Here is a 21,397-nt window from a genome sequence, read left to right as displayed (position 1 = left end):
TGGGGAAAATGGGGTAGGGGCGATGGAGGTGGTGCAGGACCCCCACACCGAGGTCCCCAGAGCATCCACAACCCCCCCATCCACAGCATCCACAACACCCATTTGGAGGCAGAACACCCAAAACCCCGTTTCTGCTGCCTGGGTGCCCATCACCCAGCCTCAGGCCTGCGCTGGCCTCGGCCGCCCCACGCCTGTTGTAGGTGCTGGGGTTTGGGGGGGGGGGGGGGCGTCCCCCGGTGGGGAGGCACAGAGCCCCCAGCACCCCGTGGCTGTGGCACCATCACTGCCACATCCCCCCCCCCCCATCACCCATCACCGCAACCACCCACCCCTGCGCCGGCACCGCTGCTCCCAACACCCCCCAGCACCCACACAACACCCCCAGAGCACCCACGCAACACCCGGCCGCAACCCCTCCCGCCCAACACCCGCACGGCTTCTGCTGCCACAACAGCCCCGGCACCCACAGCCACGCAAATGCCACGTACACCCTGATACACCCGACAGCCCCGTACACCCTGACACCCAGCTCAGGTGTTCCCCGGGCCTGCGGCTGTACTTGGGGCTGTACCCTGGGCCCGCGGCTGTAGGATGAGCTGAGGGTGATGCTCAGGGCCTCCTGAGCGTGTATGTGGGCTGTGGCTGGGGTACCGGGGGCTGGACGTGGGGCTGTAATTGGGCTGTTCCCAATGCTGGGGCTCTTCCTGGACTGCAGGCTCGATGTGGAGCTGTTCCTGGTGCTGGGGGCTGTTCCCGGCTCTATGTGGGGCTGTAGGTTGAGCTGTTGCAGCTCCCAGCTGCCATATGTGGGGCTGTTCCTAACGCTGGGGGCCGTTGCCGGTACGGGGAGCTGTTCCCGACGCTGTGTCCGGTACCAGGAGCCGTTCTCGGTACCGAGGGCCTTACGTGAGGCTGTTCCCGGTGCCATTCCGGGGCCTGTACCCAGCTCTCCATTACCCAGGGCCGCTCCGATGCTCGGCGCCGGTGCTGCCCGTTCCCAGTCCCCGTTCCCGGTTCCCGGTACCTTTGTGCATCCCCGGTGTACTGTCCTTGATGACGGTCAGCTCGTAGATCTTGCGAACTGCTCGAAGATCGGTTTCAGGTCCTTCTCCTCCAGGTGCCGCGGGATCTGCCCCACGAAGAGTTTGATGGCGTCGGGCTCCTTCATGGGGGCCACCGGGGGGGGGCCGGGCCCCGGGGCGCTCGCTGCGGCTCCCGGGATCGCTCCCGCCGTGCCCGGTCGCGGCGCACACAAAGGGACGAGGCGGCCCCGGGGCTCGGCTCGGCGCCGGGGACGGGGCGCGCGGGGCGGGGGCAGCGCTGCCCGGGGGCGGGTCCCGGCGGGTCCCGGCGGAGCCTCCCGGGGCGGCGGCACCGAGCCCGGAGCAGGGAACGGGCGGGGGGGGGGGGGGAAGGGGGGGGGGAACAGCGCCCGCCCCGCCGGCACCACCGGGGGATGCTCGGTACCGGCGAGGGGGGGCGGTCAGCGCCCGGCACGGGCCCATGGCGGCCCCGGCGGGTCCCGGCCCCGCTCCCGCCGCTTTTCTTCCCCGGTCCGAGCCGCACCGGGACCCGTTACCGGGAAACGGAACCGGCCACGGGGAGCTGCGGATCGAGCACCGGGATCAGCTACCGGGAACGGACCCCAGCGACCGGGACCCGCTGCTGGGCACCGGGAACGGGCACCGGCACCGCCTCGCCCCGGGGCTCGGCTGGGGCTGGGTGGAGGTTGGGGGGGGGGGGTGGGGGTGCGTGCGCGGGAGCTGCGCGTGCGTGCTCGTGCCCGCCGTGCGCGCACACGCGTGTAGGGGGCGTGGCCTGGCGTGGCCCCGCCACGGCGCTGTCCTCGGTGCTGAGCGCAAACCCTCGCGGGTCCCCCCCATCCCCGGTCCTCCCGTTGCCATAGCGACGGGCCGCTCCGCCAAGATGGCGCCGCCGTTGCCGCCGCCGCCGCGGCCGCACCAGGTACGGGAGGGGGCTGAGGGGGAGCGGAGGGGATCCGGGGGTCCCGTCCGGGGCACCCCCTTCCTGACCGCCCTCCCCCCGGCAGCCCTCGCTCCGCCTGAGAGCAGAGCGGTACCTGCGGGCACACCCGGCGGTGGCGCTGCTGCTGAGGGGCTTCCTCAGGTGAGACACGGCCCCGATCCCCCCCCCCCCCGCCCCAACCATGAACTGCACCAGAACACCGGGATCAGCGTGGAAAAATCCATTCGTTACCCGATAAAAGCGCTTTCCATGTGAGAAATACCACCAAAACGACCCTTTTCCCCCAAAACCCATTGTGACACACACCCCCCCCCCCCGCCTTTCCCCTGCAGGGAGCTGCTGCTCCAGCGGCCGGATGATGTCCTGGGGTTTGCTGCAGGTGAGGGGGGCACAGGGGATCCCGGGGAACCCCCATGGGCTGAGGGGGACCCCACAGTGTTGGAAAGCAGCGAGGGGGTCCCACAGTGGTGGGATGGTCCCCATGGGGCAAGGGGGGGTGCCCCACAATAGTGGGGAGCAGTAGAAGGGGTCCCCATGGGATAAGGGGTCACTCACCCCCTGCCCCCCCCCCTCAGTGTATTTCACGCATCCGGAGCTGCCAGGACGGATCCAGGAGGAGCTGGGGAGGGCCCGGGGGGCAGCACCCTGAGCCCCCCCCACCCCAGCTCAGAGCTGTTCTTCCCTGCGTGCCGCCAGTCGTGCCTGGTGCTGTGCCAGCCAGTGCTTGTAGCGCTTGGTCTTGGGCCGCAGGAACTGCACCACCGACATCGGCACCCGCACCGTGTCCAGCCCGTTCACCTGCGGCACCGCAACGGGACTGGGGTCACGGCACAGGCACCGCCAGGAGCGGGGACCACCGGTTGTGCCCCCACTCCCAGTTGCAATTCCTTTCTCCTCCCCTTTCCTGTGGCCATGGGAGCTCCATCCCAAAAGCCACAGCGGGGGCCGGTTGGTGGGAAGCAGGAGGGAAACACCGGGGACGAGCAGGACTGAAGTGGGATGGAAGGGGATTGGAACCAGGCTGCCCTCGCCCTTCCCTTCCCCACACCCAGAAGTGAAGCTGGAGACTGGACCTGGCACCTAGCAGTGATGACCTGGATTTGGAGCCATTGGGGTAATTCAGAGCAGTCTCTGCTTCCTGGGGGGACCAGGAAAGATGGAAAACAAATGGCACCATGCAGGAGGCATGTTTCATGTAGGGTGTGGGGACTGGGGTGTCTTCTCTGGTTTTGGGGTGTTTTTAACACAGTCATTCTCTTCCTCACACCTGAGGCTCTGGGCTCCTTGGATTCAGGTGGGAGCACTGGCATGGGGAGGGGTTGTGGGATGCTGAGGGGCCCAAAAGGGGGGTGTGGGCTGAGCTGGGAACAGGATGGGGGGGACACACAGAGAGGACCAGCTCACCGTCACGTCGCACCAGTACTCGCCCCACCGGGTGATGGGCTCCTCCGGCAGCTTCACGCATGGGGTGGCACGAAAACCCGCAGCTGAGGAGGGGAGAGGAGACTCTGGGGAGCAGCCGGGAGCATGGGGGAACCCCTTCCCGGACCCCACAACCGACTCACCCCGGGAGCTGCCAGCACGGAGCCAGCTCAGGACAGGGGTGCCAAGAAGCACTCACGTTTTTGAGGAAGTGCCGAGCCACGATCTCGTTGTTGAGCTCCCACTTGACGTTGTTCTTCATGCCCACCTCGAGGCGGCAGCTCTTGAGGAACTTGATGGTCTGTCAGAGCAGAGGGAAGGGGTCGTGGGGCAGGAGGAAGGGGTCGGGGGGCAGGAGGAAGGGCTCAGAGCAGCCGGTGCCGCCGCACTCACCCTCTCCCCGCTCTGGGTTTGCTGCACTTCCATCTTCCCTTCCTGGTGCAGCTGCGAGGGGGAAAGGGAGGACTGAGGATGCCGCCGGCACAGGACCCGGTTCTCCCAGCACCGTGAAGCCTCCCACCAGGTCCCGGTGCCACCGAACCTTCTCCTCCTCAAACATCTTCCTGTTCTCCGGCGACGCGTACACGGCCAGTCCCTGCGGCAGCAGCTTGTTCCGACCCACGTGCTTCTTCACGCTGACCAGGTCCCCCCGCCTGCCCAGGCCTGCAGGACAGGGGGTGGGATGGAGCGGGGCTCCCCCCCCCCCCCCCCAACCCCTCGGGTCCACGTAAACGGAGTTTACAATAAAACACCCGAGTCAAAAGGCCCCAAAACCGCTCCAAACCACGGCGCATCCCAAGGACGAACCCCGCCGCCACGGCACGGTGCGAACGGGGCCTCCAGGAGAACGGGCTCAAGGGGGTCGGGCCGTACCCTCCACGGCGCGGGTGAGATGAGCTCCAGCTCGCCCTTGGGCAGGTGCTTGGTGTCCTCCACCAGCCGGTACACGCGGTGCCGCCGCAGGTTCGCGCGGGGCGGCCTCCCCTCCTTGCTCAGCGGACCTGCCACCAGCGCTCCCACCACCACCGTGCCCTGCACGGGGCGGGCCGTGAGCACTGCGGCTGCGGGGCCCGCTCCGCCCCCGCTCCCGGTGCCGCACTCACCCGGCCGTGGCTCAGGCTCAGGGCCCGGCTCGCCGCCCGCACCAAGAGCCCGCAGGCTCCCGCCGCTCCCGGTGCCAACATGGCTGCGCCCGTCCCGCTCCCAGCGCAGACGAAAGACCCCGCGGGCGTTGCGCGCCTGCGCAGCGGTCGCCGCCGCTGCTCAAGGACCCCACCGGGGGTGCCCGGTGTGCGCCTGATCCCGGTGCGCTCACACACACACACCCCCCCCCCTCCGGTACCGGTTGAACCCCGCGCAGTGCCCAGAGGAGGCGGCCGGGTGCTGCAGAACATTCCGGTTTATTGAACGGGTGGTGATGCCCCCCCCCCCCGCGCCAAGAACCGTCCAACAGGGACCAGGGGGAACGGGACCGGTAACGGCTGTGCCAGCACAGCGGCACCGGGAGCTCTCAGCGTCACGCTGGCATCTCCTGCGCAGGGCAGGGGGGGACAGGAGCAGGTTTGGGCTCACCGGGCTCCGCAGCTCCGCTGGCGCTCACCGGTGGCACTGGGGCTTCCCTGCTGTGCATCCTCCTCCTCAGCATGGCAGAGCTGGGGCAAGGCATGGCCCAACCGCACCAGTTCGGTGCCCACATCCAGGCTCTGCACCGAGAGAAGCGGTGGCTCAGGGCGGGCGGGGGGGGGGCCGGGCAGAGCGGGACAGGGCCTGGGGCTCACCACACCGCCGTGCATGGCGAAGAGCTGGACACGGGCCGCGGGCACGGCGCTGTTGGGCCATAGCTGGCGATGCGGGCGAGCAGCGGCTCCCACATGGCGCAGTGCGAGAGCTCTGCGAAGGCGTCGAGTGCCGCCGGCTCCCAATCGGCACCTGCGGGCAGGCGAGGCCCTGTGGCTCAGCACCGGGACACAACCGGGCCCCTTGTACCCTGATCCCCACTCACCAGCGGGCACAACACCGGCCAGGCTGCACTCCCACAGCCTGGAAGGCAGGCTCAGGAAGTCGCTCCTGGCAAGAGGGAAACGCTGCATGAGGGTGGCACGTGGCAATCACAGCACCAGAGCCGGCACTGGCACACAGCACTCACCGCAGGGCGCACAGCGCCTGGCGTGGGGCCTCACCGCTGTCCCCAAAGTCGGCGTAGTGCAGGCCCAGGTTGCCGTTGTCCCGCGGGCCCAGCACGCGTGCGCGGTACCAGTTGCCGTCAACGGCGAAGGGAGCGGCCACGATGTCACCGGGCTGCACGTCGGAGAGCAGTGCCTGTGGGGACACAGGAACGGTGGCAGGACACGGGGGCAGCGATGGGAGGTGTGGAGGGACAAGGCGTGGGGCTCACCGTGGTGCTGTGGTGCTGGTAGTACTGGCGCATCTCAGCCATCAGCTTGTCCAGCTGCAGACTGCGCTGCCCCACCAGCTGCATCCAGAACCGGTCGGGGCTTTCGGCAGCTGAGACGTAAACCTCAAGGTGCTCATCGGCATTGAAGGCAAAGTCAGGGCTGGGAACTGCAGAAGCGGTGCAAGGGAGCACCCTGGGGGGTGACCCCGGCAGCAGCACATGGGGACGAACCCCATTGGCATGATTCATGCTTCTCTTACCCTCAAATTTGGGCATGGGGACACTGGGCTCCTCCAGCTCCTCACTTTCAGCCTCCTGCTCCACCACCTCCTCAGAGGACATCAAGCTGAGCAACTCTTCACCCCAGGGCAAGCCCTTGTGCTCCTCCTCGTGCTCCGGTGCCCCATTGGGCAGCGGCTCCGGCTCCCGGCGGCTGCCCAGCGGTGCCTTGCGCTGGCATCGAGCCACCGCCGCCTGCGCCAGCTCTGTCCGGAGCACATTGTCTTCCATCAGCTTCTCCAGGATGAGTTTCTAATGGGCAAAGAGGAGAGGTTGGCGTTCAGGGAGGGCGGAGTTCGGTGCTGCCTGACTCCTCTGTGCTCCTGCTCACCTTAGCGGCCTCCACCTCCTTCCTCGTCCCCGAGAGCTGGATGCCCCTCATGGGGCAGAGGCTGGCGCTGGCCTCGCTCTCACACAGCACCCGCGCCCCCGCGCTGCGGCAGATGCCCCGCACTGTCTCCCCTCCGCGTCCTGCAGGACACAGAGCCCCAGGACGCTGAAGCAGACGGGGCTCAACACAGGAGCCAATGCTCCCGACGGCACTGAGAGCACGGGGGGCAGCAGTACCGATAATCCTGCCGACGGCTCTCCGCGGCACGCAGAGCCGCTCCGCCACCGGCGCGCTTTCCGCCACGATCTGGTGAACGGCGGCTTTCACCCGGCACACTTGGACCGGCGAGCCCCGAGATGAGCAGCGCCGCCTCCTCGCCTTCCTCCTCTCCCTCCACTTCGATGCGAGCTCCCCGTCTCTTGCCGCAGCTGTGGGGTGTGTGTGTGTCCGTCCCCAACCCCGGCTGCCGTTCACTGGGGCTCGCAGTGAGCTGGGGCTGCCCCGGCTGCCCCCGGCACCACGCACCTTCCGGATGGTGGCTCCCTTCCGGCCGATGATGGCCTTGAGGGCGGCGCGGGGCACCCGCATCTCCACTTCCAGCTCCTCGTCCCCCACGAAGGTCTCACGCTGCTCTGCGGGTACCAACGGCACAAGGGAAGGTGAAGCAGCTCCCCCAGAGCGGCTCTGAGCCTCCCCACGTGCTGCGGCACCCACCTCGGCTCTCCCGGTACCGGCGGTACAGGATGTAGAGCACGGCGGTGCCGGCCGGGAGCCCCAGCAGCACAGCGACCTTCTGCAGTGGCTGCAGGCTGCTCCAGTAGCCCCGCGCCGTCGCCATCCCCCTGCGGGAGCAGAGGCTCTGCTGGGCCGCAGCCGGGGCAGCTCCCACCCGGCTCCTGGGGCGGCCTCAGGGCACCTGCGGAGCGGGGTCGCGCCGATGCGGCCGCCACTTCGGCTCCGGCCTCGGCTCAAGCTCTGGTCTCGGTCCCGATCCCGGTCCCGGTCCCGGTCCTGGCCCCGGCTTCGGTCCCGGCTTCTGCCTCGGTCCCGGCTTCGGCTTCGGCTTCGGCTTCGGCTTCGGCTTCGGCCCCGGCCCCGGCCCCGGCGCTCCTCGCACCGCCACCGCTGCCGCCGCCTCACGCGCCCGGCCACCGCCAGCCCCGCCCCCTCCCGCGGCTGCCCAATCACCGCCCAGCTCCTCCCCCGCCCTACCAATCGCTGCCGTAGAGAGGCGGTGACCAATCCGCGGGCGGGCTCCCACACGAGAGGGCGGGAAGAGAGGGGCGAAGGGGCGGGGCACAGCACCGGCCTGGGAATAAAGCAGCCAATCCGCTCCGCGCGGCAGCCGGCTGGAGCCAATCAGCGAGCGAGTAGCAGACCCACCCGAGTGACGGCCGGGTCTGTCCCGTCCCACAATGCCCCACGCGGGGTGGACGTGGGGTCCCGGTGCCCACCCTCCAGCGCCGCCGTACGGACACACCGGGCACGTAAACCCCGTTATAAAGCCCTTTATTCCCCGGTACATCTCCCCATGGCAGCACCACGGATGTGGGCCCTGTGCGGTGCCGGCTCCCGGTGCGGTGCCGGCTCCCTGTGCGGTGCCGGCTCCCGGTGCGGTGCCGGGGTTCATCGTGCGGCACCGGTGGCTTCACCCTCCCCGGCGAAGAGCTCCCGGTAGAGCGGGGGGAAGGCGTCGAGCAGCGCCGGGGGATGGCGGCGGCGCAGGGCCTGGAGCTGCTCCATGTGCTGCGAGCACAGCGCCCGCAGGCGGCCCTGCGGCGGCAGCTGCATGCGATGGGACACGTGACACGTGTGTTCTCACATGTGCGTGTTCTCATGTGCGTGCAGGGAGCACGTGTGTTCTCATGTGCAGACAGGGAACAGGCGTGTTCTCAAATGTGCGCGCAGGGAACACGCGTGTTCTCATGTGTGCGCAGATAACATGCATGTTCTCATGTGCGTGCAGGGAACAAGTGTGTTCTCACACGTGCGTGCAGGCAACACACATATTCTCACGTGTGCGCACAGGGAACACGCGTGTTCTCATGTGTGCGCAGATAACAGGCATGTTCTCATGTGCGTGCAGGGAACACACGTGTTCTCACACTTGTGCACAGGGAGCTTGCGTGTTCTCACACATGCACGCAGGGAGCAGCGTGTTCTCAAACGTGCACGCATTGAGCACGCGTGTTCTCATGTGCGTGCAGGGAACACACGTGTTCTCACAGGTGCGCACAGGGGACAAGCATGTTCTGACGTGTTCACTCGTGTCACCCCACTCTCAGCCCCATTTCCCCCCCTCCCCTGCCCCATGGCTCACCCTGTCCAGGAGCCCCTCGCGCCGCGTCCGGCGCAGCAGCAGCTCGAAGGCAAGTTCCAGGCGGCGCCGCAGCCGCGACACCTTCACCGGCTCCTGCAGCCATGGGCGGCCTGGGATGGCCCCCGAGGGGTTGGTGAGGAGGGGGGGACAGGGATGGGCTGGGATTGGGATGATGGGATGGGAAGAGGTTGGCATGGGGTGGGATAGGATGAGGACAGGGATGGGGACAAGGACACAATGAGGTTGGGACAGGGTGGGACGGGATGAGGACCGGAATGGGGACAGTGATGGATACAAGGATGGGATAAGACTGGCACGGGGAAAAGGATTGGGACAGGGTTGGGATGGGTTCAGGGATGCAGATGGTGGTGGGATTGACTGAGGGGCAGGGTGTTATAGGATCGGTACAGGACAGGGACAGGGATGGGGACCAGGACAGGATGAGATGGAGATGGGACCATGGCAGGATGGGACACGGATGGAGATGGAGCGAGGGGACAGCAGGGACACCCCAGGACACCCAGCACCAGTTTAGGGACAACCAAGCTGGGTTCCCGTTGGGTTGGGTTGGGTTGGGGGGAAACTGAGGCACGGGAGGGTCGGGGGGGGGGGTCCTCACTGGCGTTGACGAGGACGAGGGCGCTGAGGAAGGCCACCTCGGGCTCCGAGCACTGCAGAGCACAGAGGTTCTGGGCGAAGTCGAAAATGGAGCCGATGAGCTCGTGGCAGCCTGTGGGGAGCCCTGGTCACCGCGTGCCCCACATGTGTCATCCCCCCCGTGTCCCCCCATGTCCCCAGCCCTACCCAGCGATCGGAAGAGCTCGGCACCGGCGTACTTGCCCTCAAAGAACACGGTCCGGTTGTCGGCGTTGAAGGCGCGGCACATGCGCACCAGCACCACCTCCATGGCGCCTGCGGGGACACCGAGAGTGGAACGGCACCAACCAGTGGGACCCATGGATCATCACCTCCCCAATGGGACCCATGGGAGCATCACCCCCCATGATAGGACCCATGGGAGCATCACCCCCATGATGGGACCCCTGGGAGCATCACCCCCCATGATAGGACCCATGGGAGCATCACCCCCATGATGGGACCCCTGGCACTGTCACCTCCCCAGTGGGACCCATGGGAGCATCACCCCCATGATGAGACCCCTGGACCATCACCCCCATGATGGGACCCATGGGACTGTCACCTCCGCAGTGGGACCCATGGGAACATCACCCCCATGATAGGACCCATGGGAGCATCACCCCCATGATGGGACCCCTGGGAGCATCACCCCCCATGATAGGACCCATGGGAGCATCACCCCCATGATGGGACCCCTGGCACTGTCACCTCCCCAGTGGGACCCATGGGAGCATCACCCCCATGATGAGACCCCTGGACCATCACCCCCATGATGGGACCCATGGGCCTGTCACCTCCGCAGTGGGACCCATGGGAACATCACCCCCATGATAGGACCCATGGGAGCATCTCCCCCATGATGGGACCCCTGGGAGCATCACCCCCCATGATAGGACCCATGGGAGCATCACCCCCATGATAGGACCCATGGGAGCATCACCCCCATGATGGGACCCCTGGGAGCATCACCCCCATGACGGGACCCCTGAGAGCATCACCCCCATGATGGGACCCCTGGCACTGTCACCTCCCCAGTGGGACCCATAGGAGCATCACGCCCATGATGGGACCCCCAGGACTGTCACCTCCGCAGTGGGACCCATGGGAACGTCACCCCCATGATGGGACCCATGGGACTGTTACCTCCCCAGTGAGACCCCTGAGAGCATCACCCCCATGATGGGACCCCTGGGACTGTCACCTCCCCAATGGGACCCATGGGATCATCACCCCCATGATAGGACCCGGTCACCCCGTACCTGCTTTGAGGAGGACGATCTGGTCATTCTGGCAGAGCTCCCTGAAGCCGCGCAGGCGCTTGGCAAACTCCACCACGTGCTGGATGGCCTCGGTGATGCGCACGGCGCAGCGCTGCCACATCTCCTCCATCGGCTGCAGGACCGGCATCATCCCCACCCCAAACCCACCCCGCAGCGCCCGGCACCCATGGGTGCCCCAGGGCTGCCGTGTCCCCAACCGCAGCGGCCTCACCTTCTTCTGGTAGGCACTGATCTCCTCATGGGAGAAGGTGTCCCAGCGCCGGCGCTGCAGGTCCTCGGCACGAAGCAGGCACGTCTCGTGGTAGGACTTGAGCACGTTCTGGGTGAGCTGCTCTGTGGGTGACAGCACCCCTGGGTGATGGAGCCGGGTCCCACCACCACTGAGCACCCCTGGGTGATGGAGCCGGGTCCCACCACCGCTGAGCACCCATGGGTGATAGAGCCGGGTCCCACCACCACTGAGCACCCATAGGTGATGGAGCCGGGTCCCACCACCGCTGAGCACCCCTGGGTGATGGAGCCGGGTCCCACTGCTGCTGAGCACCCCTGGGTGATGGAGCCGGGTCCCACCACCACTGAGCACCCATAGGTGATGGAGCCGGGTCCCACCACCGCTGAACACCCATGGGTGATGGAGCCGGGTCCCACCACCGCTGAGCACCCTGGGTGATGGAGCCGGGTCCCACCACCACTGAGCACCCATGGGTGATAGAGCCGGGTCCCACCACCGCTGAGCACCCTGGGTGATGGAGCTGGGTCCCACCACCGCTGAGCACCCATAGGTGATGGATGCATCCCCACAGGCACAGGGCACCCAGGAACTCACCAATCTCCACAATGGAGGATGTGGGTGACTCCAGGATGGTGCCCACATCAGGGCGGGGGTAGAAGCCGTCCCCATCCCCGTGTCTGTCCCCATCCCCATCCAGGCCCCGTTTGCTCCCCTCCATCTGTCGTGGCTCCACCGGCGCTGTGGTCCCGGCCCTGCCGTCCACGCCACCGTGGCGGGTGCCGGTGGGGGTGAGCGCGAGGCCCCGGTGCCCCGGCAGCCCCCCGGGTGCCCCCTCGGCCGCCCGCTGCCGCTGCTGGAGCTGCTGCTGCACCTCGGCCTGCAGCCGGTCCCGCTGCGTCTTGGACATGCGGCCGAACTTGACGGCTGTGGGGAGGGGCGGCAGTGCTGGGACACGCGTGCCACAAGCGTGACACACGCATGTGCGTGACCGGCGGCTCCCCATGATCTGCACAGCGCTGCGGCACCGGAGCGTCCCGGCTGCATGTGTGGGTCACAGCCGGGGCTGCCGCTGCTTCCTCTGGTGCAGCCGCGGTGCTCGGCTTCCTCCCGGGGACACCACGGCACAACCGGGTGGGAGCAATGCTGGGGGATGCGCAGTGGGGATGGAGACATGGACACTGGGATGGGGACATGGACACTGGGATGGGGACATGGACCCAGGGATAGAGACATGCAGCAGGGATGGAGACATGCAGCAGGGACAGGGACCTGGGGATGGGGACATGGACACTGGGATGGGGCCATGGACCCAGGGATAGAGACATGCAGCAGGGATGGGGACGTGGACCTGGGGATGGGGACATGGACCCAGGGATAGTGACACAGACCCAGAATGGGGACAGGGACCCAGGATGGGGACATAGACCTGAATGGGGACATGGACCCATGGATAGGGACATGGACCCATGGTGGGGACATGGAACCAGGGATGAGGATATGGACCCAGGGATGGGGACATGCAATTAGATGGGGACATGGACCCGGGATGAGGACATGGACCCTGAGATGAGGACATGGACCCTGAGATGGGGACACGGACCCAGGGATGGGGACATGCAGCAGGGATGGAGACATGGACCTGGGGATGGGGACATGGATCTGGGGGTGAGGACATGGACCCAGGGATGGGGACACACAGCCAGCATGGGGATAGGCAATGGGGATGGGGACATGGACCTGGGGATGGGGACATGGACCCGGGAATGGGGACATGGACCCAGGGATGGGGACACACAGCCAGCATGGGGATAGGCAATGGGGATGGGGACATGGACCTGGGCATGGGGACATGGACCCGGGGATGGGGACATGCAGCAGGGATGGGGACATGGACCTGGGGATGGGGACATGGACCCAGGGATGGGGACATGCAGCAGGGATGGGGAAATGGACCTGGGGATGGGGACATGGACCTGGGGATGGGGACATGGACCCAGGGATGGAGACACACAGCCAGGATGGGGATAGGCAATGGGGATGGGGACATGGACCTGGGGATGGGGATATGGACCCAGGGATGGGGACACACAGCCAGCATGGGGATAGGCAATGGGGATGGGGACATGGACCCGTGATGGGGACACCCGAGGGGGCCCCGCGGGCACCCACCGTCGCGGGACATGCCGAGGCGCAGGCACTTCTGCAGGCGGCAGTGCTGGCACCGGTTGCGGCTGGTGCGGTCAATGGGGCAGTTCTGCTGCCGGCTGCAGGCGTAGCTCAGGCTGCTCTGCTGGCTGCGGCGGAAGAAGCCCTGCGCCGGGGGTCACCACACGGCACCCCATGGCACCCTATGGCACCCCATGGCACCCCATAGCTCCCCGTCCCACCTTGCAGCCCTCACAGGTGATGACGCCGTAGTGGATCCCCGAGGATTTGTCCCCACAGATCTTGCAGGGAATCACCTCGATGTGGGCTGCGGGGGGGGGGGGGGGGACGGACGGTGTGAGCACCCATAGACACCCCATGGCACCCAGAGCTCCCCCCATAGCACCCACAGGCCGTGGGTGTCCTCCTCCGGAGCCGTGTGTCCCGCATGGGCTCGCGCGGCGCACACGGGCTCATGTGTCACCCTATGGGGGTGACAGGTTCACGTCACCCCATGGGCTCACGTGTCCGCCGTGGGGCCACATCTGCCACCCCCGTTCCCACCAGGACCCCGTGGGTACCCGTGGCCCCGCTCATCCCCGATGAGCTCATCCCAGGAGCGTGCCCGGGGCCTCGGGGTTGCGGTGCCCCCGGGATCCCCCCCGGTTCCCCCCCCCCCGGTGCCCCCGCTCAGGTTCGGCCGAACCGGACGCCGGGGGCTGCGAAACCGCAGCGGCAGCGAGCGCCGGGGAAGCCGCAACTGGGGCACGGCCCCACCTCGCAGGAAGGCGCAGCCCCGGCCCCAGGGGACAGGGACCGCGGGGGGGGGGGGGGAGCCACAGGGACGGAGGCCCCGGGAATGGGGGCGCTGGGGACGGGGGACACCGGAGCCGCGGGACCCTGGCGCTGGGGACGCTGCGGGTCCCGTTCCCGGTCAGCCCCGCACGGGCAAGGACGCGCCCGAGCCCCGTCCTGCCCCTTCGCGTGCACGCGCGCACCCGCAGCCGCTCTCGCTCCTCTTCCTCCCGAGGCCCAAAAGCGGGGCCGCGTTCTCCCGTCGGGGCCGCATCCGGCACCGGGAGCCCGGGATGCGCCGCGTTGACTCAGCCCCGCGCCGGCGCTGCCGGGAAGCGCCCTTTCGGTGCGGCTCCTGCCGGGAACCGCGGCCAGAGGTCGCCGAGGTCTCGCCCGACGGCACCCGACGCTCCCACGGCACCGCGGGCACTCAACGGTGCCCCTCGGCAACCACCAGCACCCAACGGTGCCCCACGGCGCCCAACGGCACCCACCAGCGCCTAACGGCATCCGAAAGCACCCAGCGGTGCTCGCCAGCATCCACCAGCACCCAATGGTGCTCCTCAGCGCCCAACGGCACCCACCAGCACCCAGAGGTGCTCACCAGCACCTAACAGCACCCAACAGTGCTCCTCAGCGCCCAACGGCACCCACCAGCACCCAGTGTGGCTCACCAGCACCTAACGGCACCCACCAGCACCCACCGGTGCTCACCAGCACCTAACGGCACCCACCAGCACCCACTGTGGCTCACCAGCACCTAACGGCACCCGCCAGCACCCAGCAGTGCTCACCAGCACCTAACGGCACCCACCAGCACCCACTGGTTGTCACCAGCACCTACCGGCACCCACCAGCACCCACTGGTTGTCACCAGCACCTAACGGCACCCACCAGCACCCACTGGTTCTCATCAGCACCTAACGGCACCCACCAGCACCCAGCAGTGCTCACCAGCACCTAACGGCACCCACCAGCACCCACTGTTGCTCACCAGCACCTAATGGCACCCACCAGCACCCACTGGTTCTCATCAGCACCTAACGGCACCCACCAGCACCCAGCGGTGCCCACCAGCACCTAACAGCACCCACCAGCACCCAACGGTGCTCCCCAGCACCTAACGGCACCCACCAGCACCCAGCAGTGCTCACCAGCACCTAACGGCACCCATCAGCACCCAGCAGTGCTCCCCAGCACCTAACAGCACCCACCAGCACCCACCGGTGCTCACCCGCACCCAGCAGTGACCCACCAACACCCACCAGCACCCCAACGGCCCTATCGGCACCCAACAGTAGCCCCACAAGCACCCAACAGTGCCCATCAGATCCGCCAACACTCACCAGTACCCATGGTTGCCATCAGCACCCGGCAGCACCCACAGCCCCATTGGAACCCAACAGTCCCCATCAGAACCACCAACACCCACCAGCTCCAGGGGCATCCACCAGCACCCAGCATCCTCACCAGCATCTACCAGCACCCAGCATCCACAGGGTACCACAGCCCCAGAGGCACCCACTGCTGCATGGACTCCACCAAGCACCCATCAGCCCCATGAGCATCCGTTAGGACCCATCGGCAGCCATCCTCCCCTGGGTGGATGACCCGATGCAGCGTCATGGCAAAACACACCACGACACAGGCACACACGTCAGGGCATGGGCCAACACACCATGACACGGGCACACACGTCACGGCACGGGCCAACACGCCATGACATGGGCACACACATCACGGCATGGGCCAACACGCCATGACATGGGCACACACGTCACGGCACGGGCCAACACGCCATGACATGGGCACACACATCATGGCACGGGCCAACATGCCATAACATGGGCACACACGTCACGGCACAGGCCAACATGCCATGACACGGGCACACACGTCACGGCACGGGCCAACACGCCATAACATGGGCACACACGTCACGGCACAGGCCAACATGCCATGACACGGGCACACACGTCACGGCACGGGCCAACATGCCATAACATGGGCACACACGTCACGGCATGGGCCAACATGCCATGACATGGGCACACACATCACGGCACGGGCCAACACACCATGACATGGGCACACACATCATGGCACGGGCCAACACGCCATAACATGGGCACACACGTCACGGCACAGGCCAACATGCCATGACACGGGCACACACGTCACGGCACAGGCCAACATGCCATGACACGGGCACACACGTCACGGCACAGGCCAACACGCCATAACATGGGCACACACGTCACCCCGGTGTGCGGGTGCCCCTGCCTCAGTTTCCCCAGCAGCAAAGGGGGGGGGGGGGCCACCTGCGTGTCCCCATCTGTGTCCCCATCCGTGTCACCATCGTGTCCCCATCTGTGTCACCTGCGCCAGCCCCTACCACATCTAAGGGCGAGCGCCCGACCCGCAGCTGTGTGGGGGCACCCATGGGTGCTGGGGGGGGAGCACCCGGCTCCTGCCTCGGCCCCGTGCAGCTGCAGCTGTGGTGCAACATGCGTGCATGCCCTGCGACATGCATGTTCTCCCTGCAGCACATGGGCACCCTGTAACCCATGCAGGCTCTCTGCTCCATGCTCCGCGCATGGACACCCAGAGCCGTGTACAACACCCACACGCGTGCCCTACCCTGCACACATGTACAGGCAGCAACACGCTGTAACACGCGTGTGCACGTAGCAACACGCTGTAACATGGATGCACAGACCGCAGAGTGTGTGCAGATGCCACAGACGCGTGTACCCCCCAAAACACGCCTGCACACACCAGAACACGTGTGGCCATGTGCTGACACATGTGTGATGGCTATAAAACATGCATGATGCTGCACCAGGCTGACACATGCAGCCTCTACGCCCCGTCAGCTCCTGGCGCTCTCTCTCACACACACGCGCACCCTCACACGCGTGTGTGCCTACACATGTGCGTGCACACACACGCCTGCTGCGTGCTCCCATGCCCCCCCCTTTTGCACACGCACACGCTTCCACACGCGTGTACACGCTCCTGCGGGCTCCCACACGCACACCTGAGCGCAGAAGCTGCCACTGCTCGCACACGCGCGTGCACACGCGCCTGCTCCTAACCCTGCACACGCGTGTGCCCGCACCCGCTCCTCCGTGACCCCCTCACACGCACACACGCGTGTTCAGCCCCCCCCCCGCACACGCGTGTGCGCAGCCCGTGCCGGGCCCTACCTCTCATGGTGATGCCGGTGCCAGCAACGTGTGGGGCAGCGCTATAAGGGCGCGGGGGCCCCCCCCGCATCCTGCCCCCCCCCCCCTCCCCGCATCCTGCCCCCCCCCCCCCCCCCCTCCGGCCCCACGAGCTGGAAGTTTCCGACTTTCCACGGGGGGGAAACTGAGGCACGAGGGGGGGGCGGGGACCCCGGGGGGGGGGGGGGGGCAGTGACACCATCAGTGCCCCCCCCCCCCAGCGCCCCTCTGGGCCCATCCGTGGGGTGCGGCCGCGGGACCCCGATGTATCCGGTTCAGCCGCCTTTGGGTGCCCCCCGGGACCCCGCACCCCCGGGGCCCCACGGCCGCCGACCGGGCCCCGTGTCCCCGTGTGCCCGCGGCCGGCCCCACATGTCCGCGCTCTCCCCGTGGCCCCATGTGCGCCCCACGCCCCCCGGCTCCGTGTCCCCCCCTCGGGTCCGGTCCCCCCGGGTCCCACAGCCCTTTTGGCCCCGCCCACATCCCGTGACCCCGCCCACCGCACCATAGGGTCACGCCCACCTCTTATATGACCACGCCCCCCCCCCCCCCCAGTCCCGCCCGGGGCAGGGGGGGGGGTCCCGCGGGTACCCCAACGGGGACACCGGGGCGGGGAGGGGGGGGGTGTCCCAAAGACGTGACGTCACTCGTGACGTTACGCCCGATCGCTGGTGATTGCACACATCGTCAGCGGCCCGAAGGTGACGTCACCAGCCCCCCGTTAGACCCCAGAGGGGGAGAGGGACCCCGGGGTGATGGGGACACAGGGGAGACCCCATAAGGAGGGGGGGGGACACAGGGACCTGGGGGCACCCCAAGGGACGCAGCAGCTCCAGCGTAGTACAAAACAGCTTTATTTGGGGGGGGGGGCAGCGGGGGGGCGGCAGCACCCATGGGTCGGGGGGCAGCACCCATGGGGTGTTTGGATAGAACCCATGGGTGGCGAGGCAGCACCTAAGGGACGTGGGGTTTGGGTAGAACCCATGGGTGTTTGGGGAAGGGGGGGGGGGGGGGGGGGCAGAACCGCTGGGTGTTGGGAGGGGGCAGCAGCACCCATGGGTGCCGCCCTCACTTCCGGCCCTTCTGCTTCATGTGCAGCACGAAGTAGTCGTTGCAGGCGATGGTGAGCCCGGCCACCAGCGAGAAGAAGCCCTGGAAGCCAACTTTGCCATCCCGGCACTGGTCCAGGTCCTTCATGATCTTATCCAGCGCCATCGGGTCCCGCTGGTTCTGAGGAGGAGGAGGGGGGGGAATGATGGAAAAGGGGGGGTCAGTGTCTGCCATGGGGGGCAGCGTGTTATGGGGGTCCCAGCCAGGGTGCTGCGGGCTCCCGTTCTGCAGTGCTATAGGATGTAGGGTGTAGCATCCCACTCCCTCCAGGGTCCAATTCAGGGGTGTATGGGGTCGAATTTGGGGTGCTATAGGGCCCAAGCCTTATGCGCTAAGGGGACCCCCTTGGGGTGCTATGGGGTGTGATCCAAGGGTGCTCTAAGGTCCAGTTCAGGGGTGTATGGGGTCGAATTTGCGGTGCTATAGGGTCCAAGCCTTATGCGCTGAGGGGAACCCCCTCGGGGTGCTATGGGGTCTGATCCAAGGGTGCTCTAAGGTCCAATTCAGGGGTGTACAGGGTCGAATTTGGGGTGCTATAGGGTCCAAGCCTAATGAGCTAAGGGGACCCCCTTCGGGGTGCTATGGGGTCTGATCCAAGGGTGCTCTAGGGTCCAATTCAGGGGTGTACAGGGTCGAATTTGGGGTGCTATAGGGTTCAAGCCTGAAGTGCTATGGGGACCCCCCCACCCCGAGGTGCTATGGGGTCTGATCCAAGGGTGCTCTAGGGTCCAATTCAGGGGTGTATGGGGTCGAATTTGGGGTGCTATAAGGTCCAAGCCTGAGGCACTAAGGGGACCCCCCCGAGGTGCTATGGGGTCTGATGCAAGGGTGCTCTAAGGTCCAATTCAGGGGTGTATGGGGTCGAATTTGCGGTGCTATAGGGTCCAAGCCTTATGCACTGAGGGGAACCCCCTCGGGGTGCTATGGGGTCTGATCCAAGGGTGCTCTAAGGTCCAATTCAGGGGTGTACAGGGTCGAATTTGGGGTGCTATAGGGTTCAAGCCTGAAGTGCTATGGGGACCCCCCCACCCCGAGGTGCTATGGGGTCTGATCCAAGGGTGCTCTAGGGTCCAATTCAGGGGTGTACAGGGTCGAATTTGGGGTGCTATAGGGTCCAAGTCTAATGAGCTAAGGGGACCCCCTCGGGGTGCTATGGGGTCTGATCTAAGGGTGCTATAGGGTCCAATTAGGGGTGTATGGGGTCGAATTTGGGGTGCTATAAGGTCCAAGCCTGATGCACTAAGAGGACCCCCCCAGGGTGCTATGGGGTCTGATGCAAGGGTGCTCTAGGGTCCAATTCAGGGGTGTATCGGGTCGAATTTGCGGTGCTATAGGGTCCAAGCCTTATGCGCTGAGGGGACCCCCCTCGGGGTGTTATGGGGTCTGATCCAAGGGTGCTACAGGGTCCAGTTCAGGGGTGTATGGGGTCAAATTTGGGGTGCTATAAGGTCCAAGCCTGATGCACTAAGAGGACCCCCCCAGGGTGCTATGGGGTCTGATGCAAGGGTGCTATAGGGTCCGATTCAGGGGTGTATGGGGTCAAATTTGGGGTGCTATAGGGTCCAAGCCTGATGCACTAAGAGGACCCCCCCAGGGTGTTACAGGGTCTGATGCAAGGATGCTCTAGGGTCCAGCCTGGGGTGTATGTGGTCTAATTTCAGTGTGTTTTGGGGTCCTTTAGGGATCTCCCCCAGGGTGCTATAGGCTCCAAACTAGGGTGCTATGGGGCCTCTCCCCCCACCTCCAAGAAGCCGGGGAACTCCTTCTCCATGAGCGCCCGCAGGTCCTCCTTGCCGAGGTGGTTCTTGTCCCCCGCGTACTTATGGAAGGTGAACATGAGGGTCTCCATGGCGTGCTCCATCTGCGACGGCATGGTGGGGCTGCGGGGGGGGGGGGGGTACAGCTCAACCGGGGGGTCCCACATCCCTATCCCACTATCCCTATCCTACTATCCCCCCCTTACACCCAGCCGGGGCTGGCACCGCTCATCACCCGTGTAAGCGGTTTTCCAGCCGCTGGGAATGACTCAGCTCCAGCCGCGGGGGGGGCCGGGACGAGCGCACTGCATGTCCTGAGGGTGTGTCCCGTGTGTTCCCCCCCCCCCCCCTCCTCCCCACCGCCGGCTATGGGGCGCCCTGGGGAACCCCATTGCGCAAAGCCCCAGGCACGCCCTGCCTCCGTTTCCTCTTATAGGAGGGGTCATGGGGGGAGCATCCCCCTCCCAATGGGCGATGCCCCCCCCCCAAAATGTGACACCCTCCCCAAAGAATAAACCCCATCCAAAGGGTGCCCCCCCCCCCCCCAAAGGGGTGACCCCCCCCCATCACTTTGCCTGGCAGAAGCCTTGGGGGACAACAGAATAGGGGGAACCCCCCCCAACTCTCAATGTGCCCCCCCCGGAGCTGCAGAAAGGGGTCTGGGGGGGGGGGGTGGGTGTCAATGGGGGGGTCCCCCACTGCAGCGCCTGGCACCGAAACACGAACTGGCTTCACCTCCGAAACCTGGGGGGGTGCCCCCCAGCCCGGGATCCCCCCTCGAGCCCCAAAGGGATGCGGGAGCCCCCGGGGTGCGGGGACCCCCAAAACTCCCGGGGGGGGGGGGCGCGTCCCCCGTTATGGGGGGGGGCCCGGCGGGGGGCACGGTGGGGTCTCCCCCGACCGGGAGGGGCAGGATTGAGGGGTCCCCCTTGGGGGGGGTCGGTCAGGATTAGAGGGGGGGGGAGCGTCTCAATGAAGGGCTCGGGATGAACCCCCCCAATGGGGTGCGGGGATGGGGTCCCCCAAAGGATGAGGCTGCGGTGGTGGAGGGGGGCTCGGGGGTTCCGGTACTCACGGCGGCGGCGGCGGGAGCGCAGCGGGCAGTGGCGGGGAGCGCGCCGCCCGGGATAGGCACGGCAGGGGCGGGCCGGGGGGGGTCCGGGCCGGCCCCGCTGACTCACCCGCTGCCCGCATTAACCCCTTCGCCGGCCCCCCCCGAGCCACCGGGATCCCCGTTACCCCCTCCAGGATCCCCCCAGGTCCACCGGGGTCCCCCGAGCCACCGGGATCCCCGTTACTCATCCCGGGACCCCCCCGATCCACCGCCATCCCCGTTACCCCCCCCCCCTTCCCGGGGTCCCCCGGCATCCCCATGACCCACCCTAGGACCAACCGATTCACCGGGGTCCCCCCACCATGGTCCCCGTTCCCCCCCCCCCCCCGGGAACCCCGTTCCCCGACCCCGAACCCCTCCCCCGG

The 21,397-nt window shown here is 66.9% G+C and overlaps 5 protein-coding genes and 1 long non-coding RNA gene across 7 annotated transcripts; 2 read left to right on the top strand and 4 right to left on the bottom strand.

Annotated features, from left to right (window-relative positions):
• The first annotated feature begins 1,896 nt into the window (after positions 1 to 1,896).
• Positions 1,897 to 2,647, top strand: RIIAD1 (regulatory subunit of type II PKA R-subunit domain containing 1). Its single transcript, XM_061444478.1, has 4 exons — positions 1,897 to 1,965; positions 2,051 to 2,127; positions 2,319 to 2,365; positions 2,562 to 2,647. Exons 1-4 carry the CDS (start codon positions 1,927 to 1,929, stop codon positions 2,633 to 2,635), a joined length of 237 nt encoding a protein of 78 aa, XP_061300462.1. The 5' UTR covers positions 1,897 to 1,926; the 3' UTR covers positions 2,636 to 2,647.
• On the bottom strand, positions 2,544 to 4,802 carry LOC133264645 (large ribosomal subunit protein bL9m-like). The gene is given in 9 exon segments (XM_061444477.1): positions 2,544 to 2,784; positions 3,391 to 3,446; positions 3,449 to 3,473; positions 3,608 to 3,709; positions 3,802 to 3,852; positions 3,950 to 4,071; positions 4,282 to 4,302; positions 4,305 to 4,667; positions 4,751 to 4,802. Coding segments are annotated over 9 exon segments (924 nt in total). The 3' UTR covers positions 2,544 to 2,652.
• On the bottom strand, positions 4,790 to 7,319 carry LOC133264643 (tudor and KH domain-containing protein-like). The gene is given in 13 exon segments (XM_061444475.1): positions 4,790 to 5,026; positions 5,028 to 5,111; positions 5,187 to 5,218; positions 5,221 to 5,337; positions 5,411 to 5,475; positions 5,555 to 5,727; positions 5,804 to 5,970; positions 6,064 to 6,334; positions 6,414 to 6,553; positions 6,650 to 6,764; positions 6,766 to 6,831; positions 6,930 to 7,045; positions 7,128 to 7,319. Coding segments are annotated over 13 exon segments (1,572 nt in total). The 5' UTR covers positions 7,252 to 7,319; the 3' UTR covers positions 4,790 to 4,924.
• Positions 7,320 to 8,021: 702 nt separating this feature from the next.
• On the bottom strand, positions 8,022 to 14,282 carry LOC133264649 (nuclear receptor ROR-gamma-like). Of its 2 annotated transcripts, XM_061444481.1 has the most exons (10): positions 14,035 to 14,282; positions 13,272 to 13,358; positions 13,054 to 13,195; positions 11,479 to 11,808; positions 10,864 to 10,985; positions 10,632 to 10,764; positions 9,538 to 9,645; positions 9,353 to 9,463; positions 8,734 to 8,843; positions 8,022 to 8,198 (listed from the first exon to the last, which is right to left on the bottom strand). In XM_061444481.1, exons 3-10 carry the CDS (start codon positions 13,064 to 13,066, stop codon positions 8,040 to 8,042), a joined length of 1,086 nt encoding a protein of 361 aa, XP_061300465.1. In that variant the 5' UTR covers positions 13,067 to 13,195; positions 13,272 to 13,358; positions 14,035 to 14,282; the 3' UTR covers positions 8,022 to 8,039. The 2 variants fall into 2 exon arrangements, with proteins under 2 accessions (XP_061300465.1, XP_061300464.1); XM_061444480.1 differs by lacking the exons at positions 9,353 to 9,463; positions 13,272 to 13,358; positions 14,035 to 14,282 and having other exon boundaries at positions 13,054 to 13,190.
• A 3,600-nt stretch (positions 14,283 to 17,882) lies between these two features.
• Positions 17,883 to 21,073, bottom strand: S100A10 (S100 calcium binding protein A10). The gene is made up of 3 exons (XM_061444479.1): positions 20,994 to 21,073; positions 19,903 to 20,041; positions 17,883 to 18,281 (listed from the first exon to the last, which is right to left on the bottom strand). Exons 2-3 carry the CDS (start codon positions 20,032 to 20,034, stop codon positions 18,120 to 18,122), a joined length of 294 nt encoding a protein of 97 aa, XP_061300463.1. The 5' UTR covers positions 20,035 to 20,041; positions 20,994 to 21,073; the 3' UTR covers positions 17,883 to 18,119.
• Positions 19,079 to 19,844, top strand: LOC133264648 (uncharacterized). Its single transcript, XR_009741727.1, has 3 exons — positions 19,079 to 19,156; positions 19,251 to 19,474; positions 19,721 to 19,844. It is a non-coding gene; the product is annotated as an uncharacterized LOC133264648 (long non-coding RNA).
• Positions 21,074 to 21,397: the final 324 nt, after the last annotated feature.

Source organism: Pezoporus flaviventris, unplaced genomic scaffold (genome assembly GCF_033815535.1).
Source record: "Pezoporus flaviventris isolate CSIRO_AGI_PZ_B2104156 unplaced genomic scaffold, CSIRO_AGI_Pfla_v1 ptg000912l, whole genome shotgun sequence".
In the NCBI taxonomy this organism is placed as follows: Eukaryota; Metazoa; Chordata; class Aves; order Psittaciformes; family Psittacidae; genus Pezoporus; species Pezoporus flaviventris.
The sequence above is the reverse complement of the archived record's forward strand: the minus strand, read 5'-3'. Positions and strand labels throughout refer to the sequence as shown.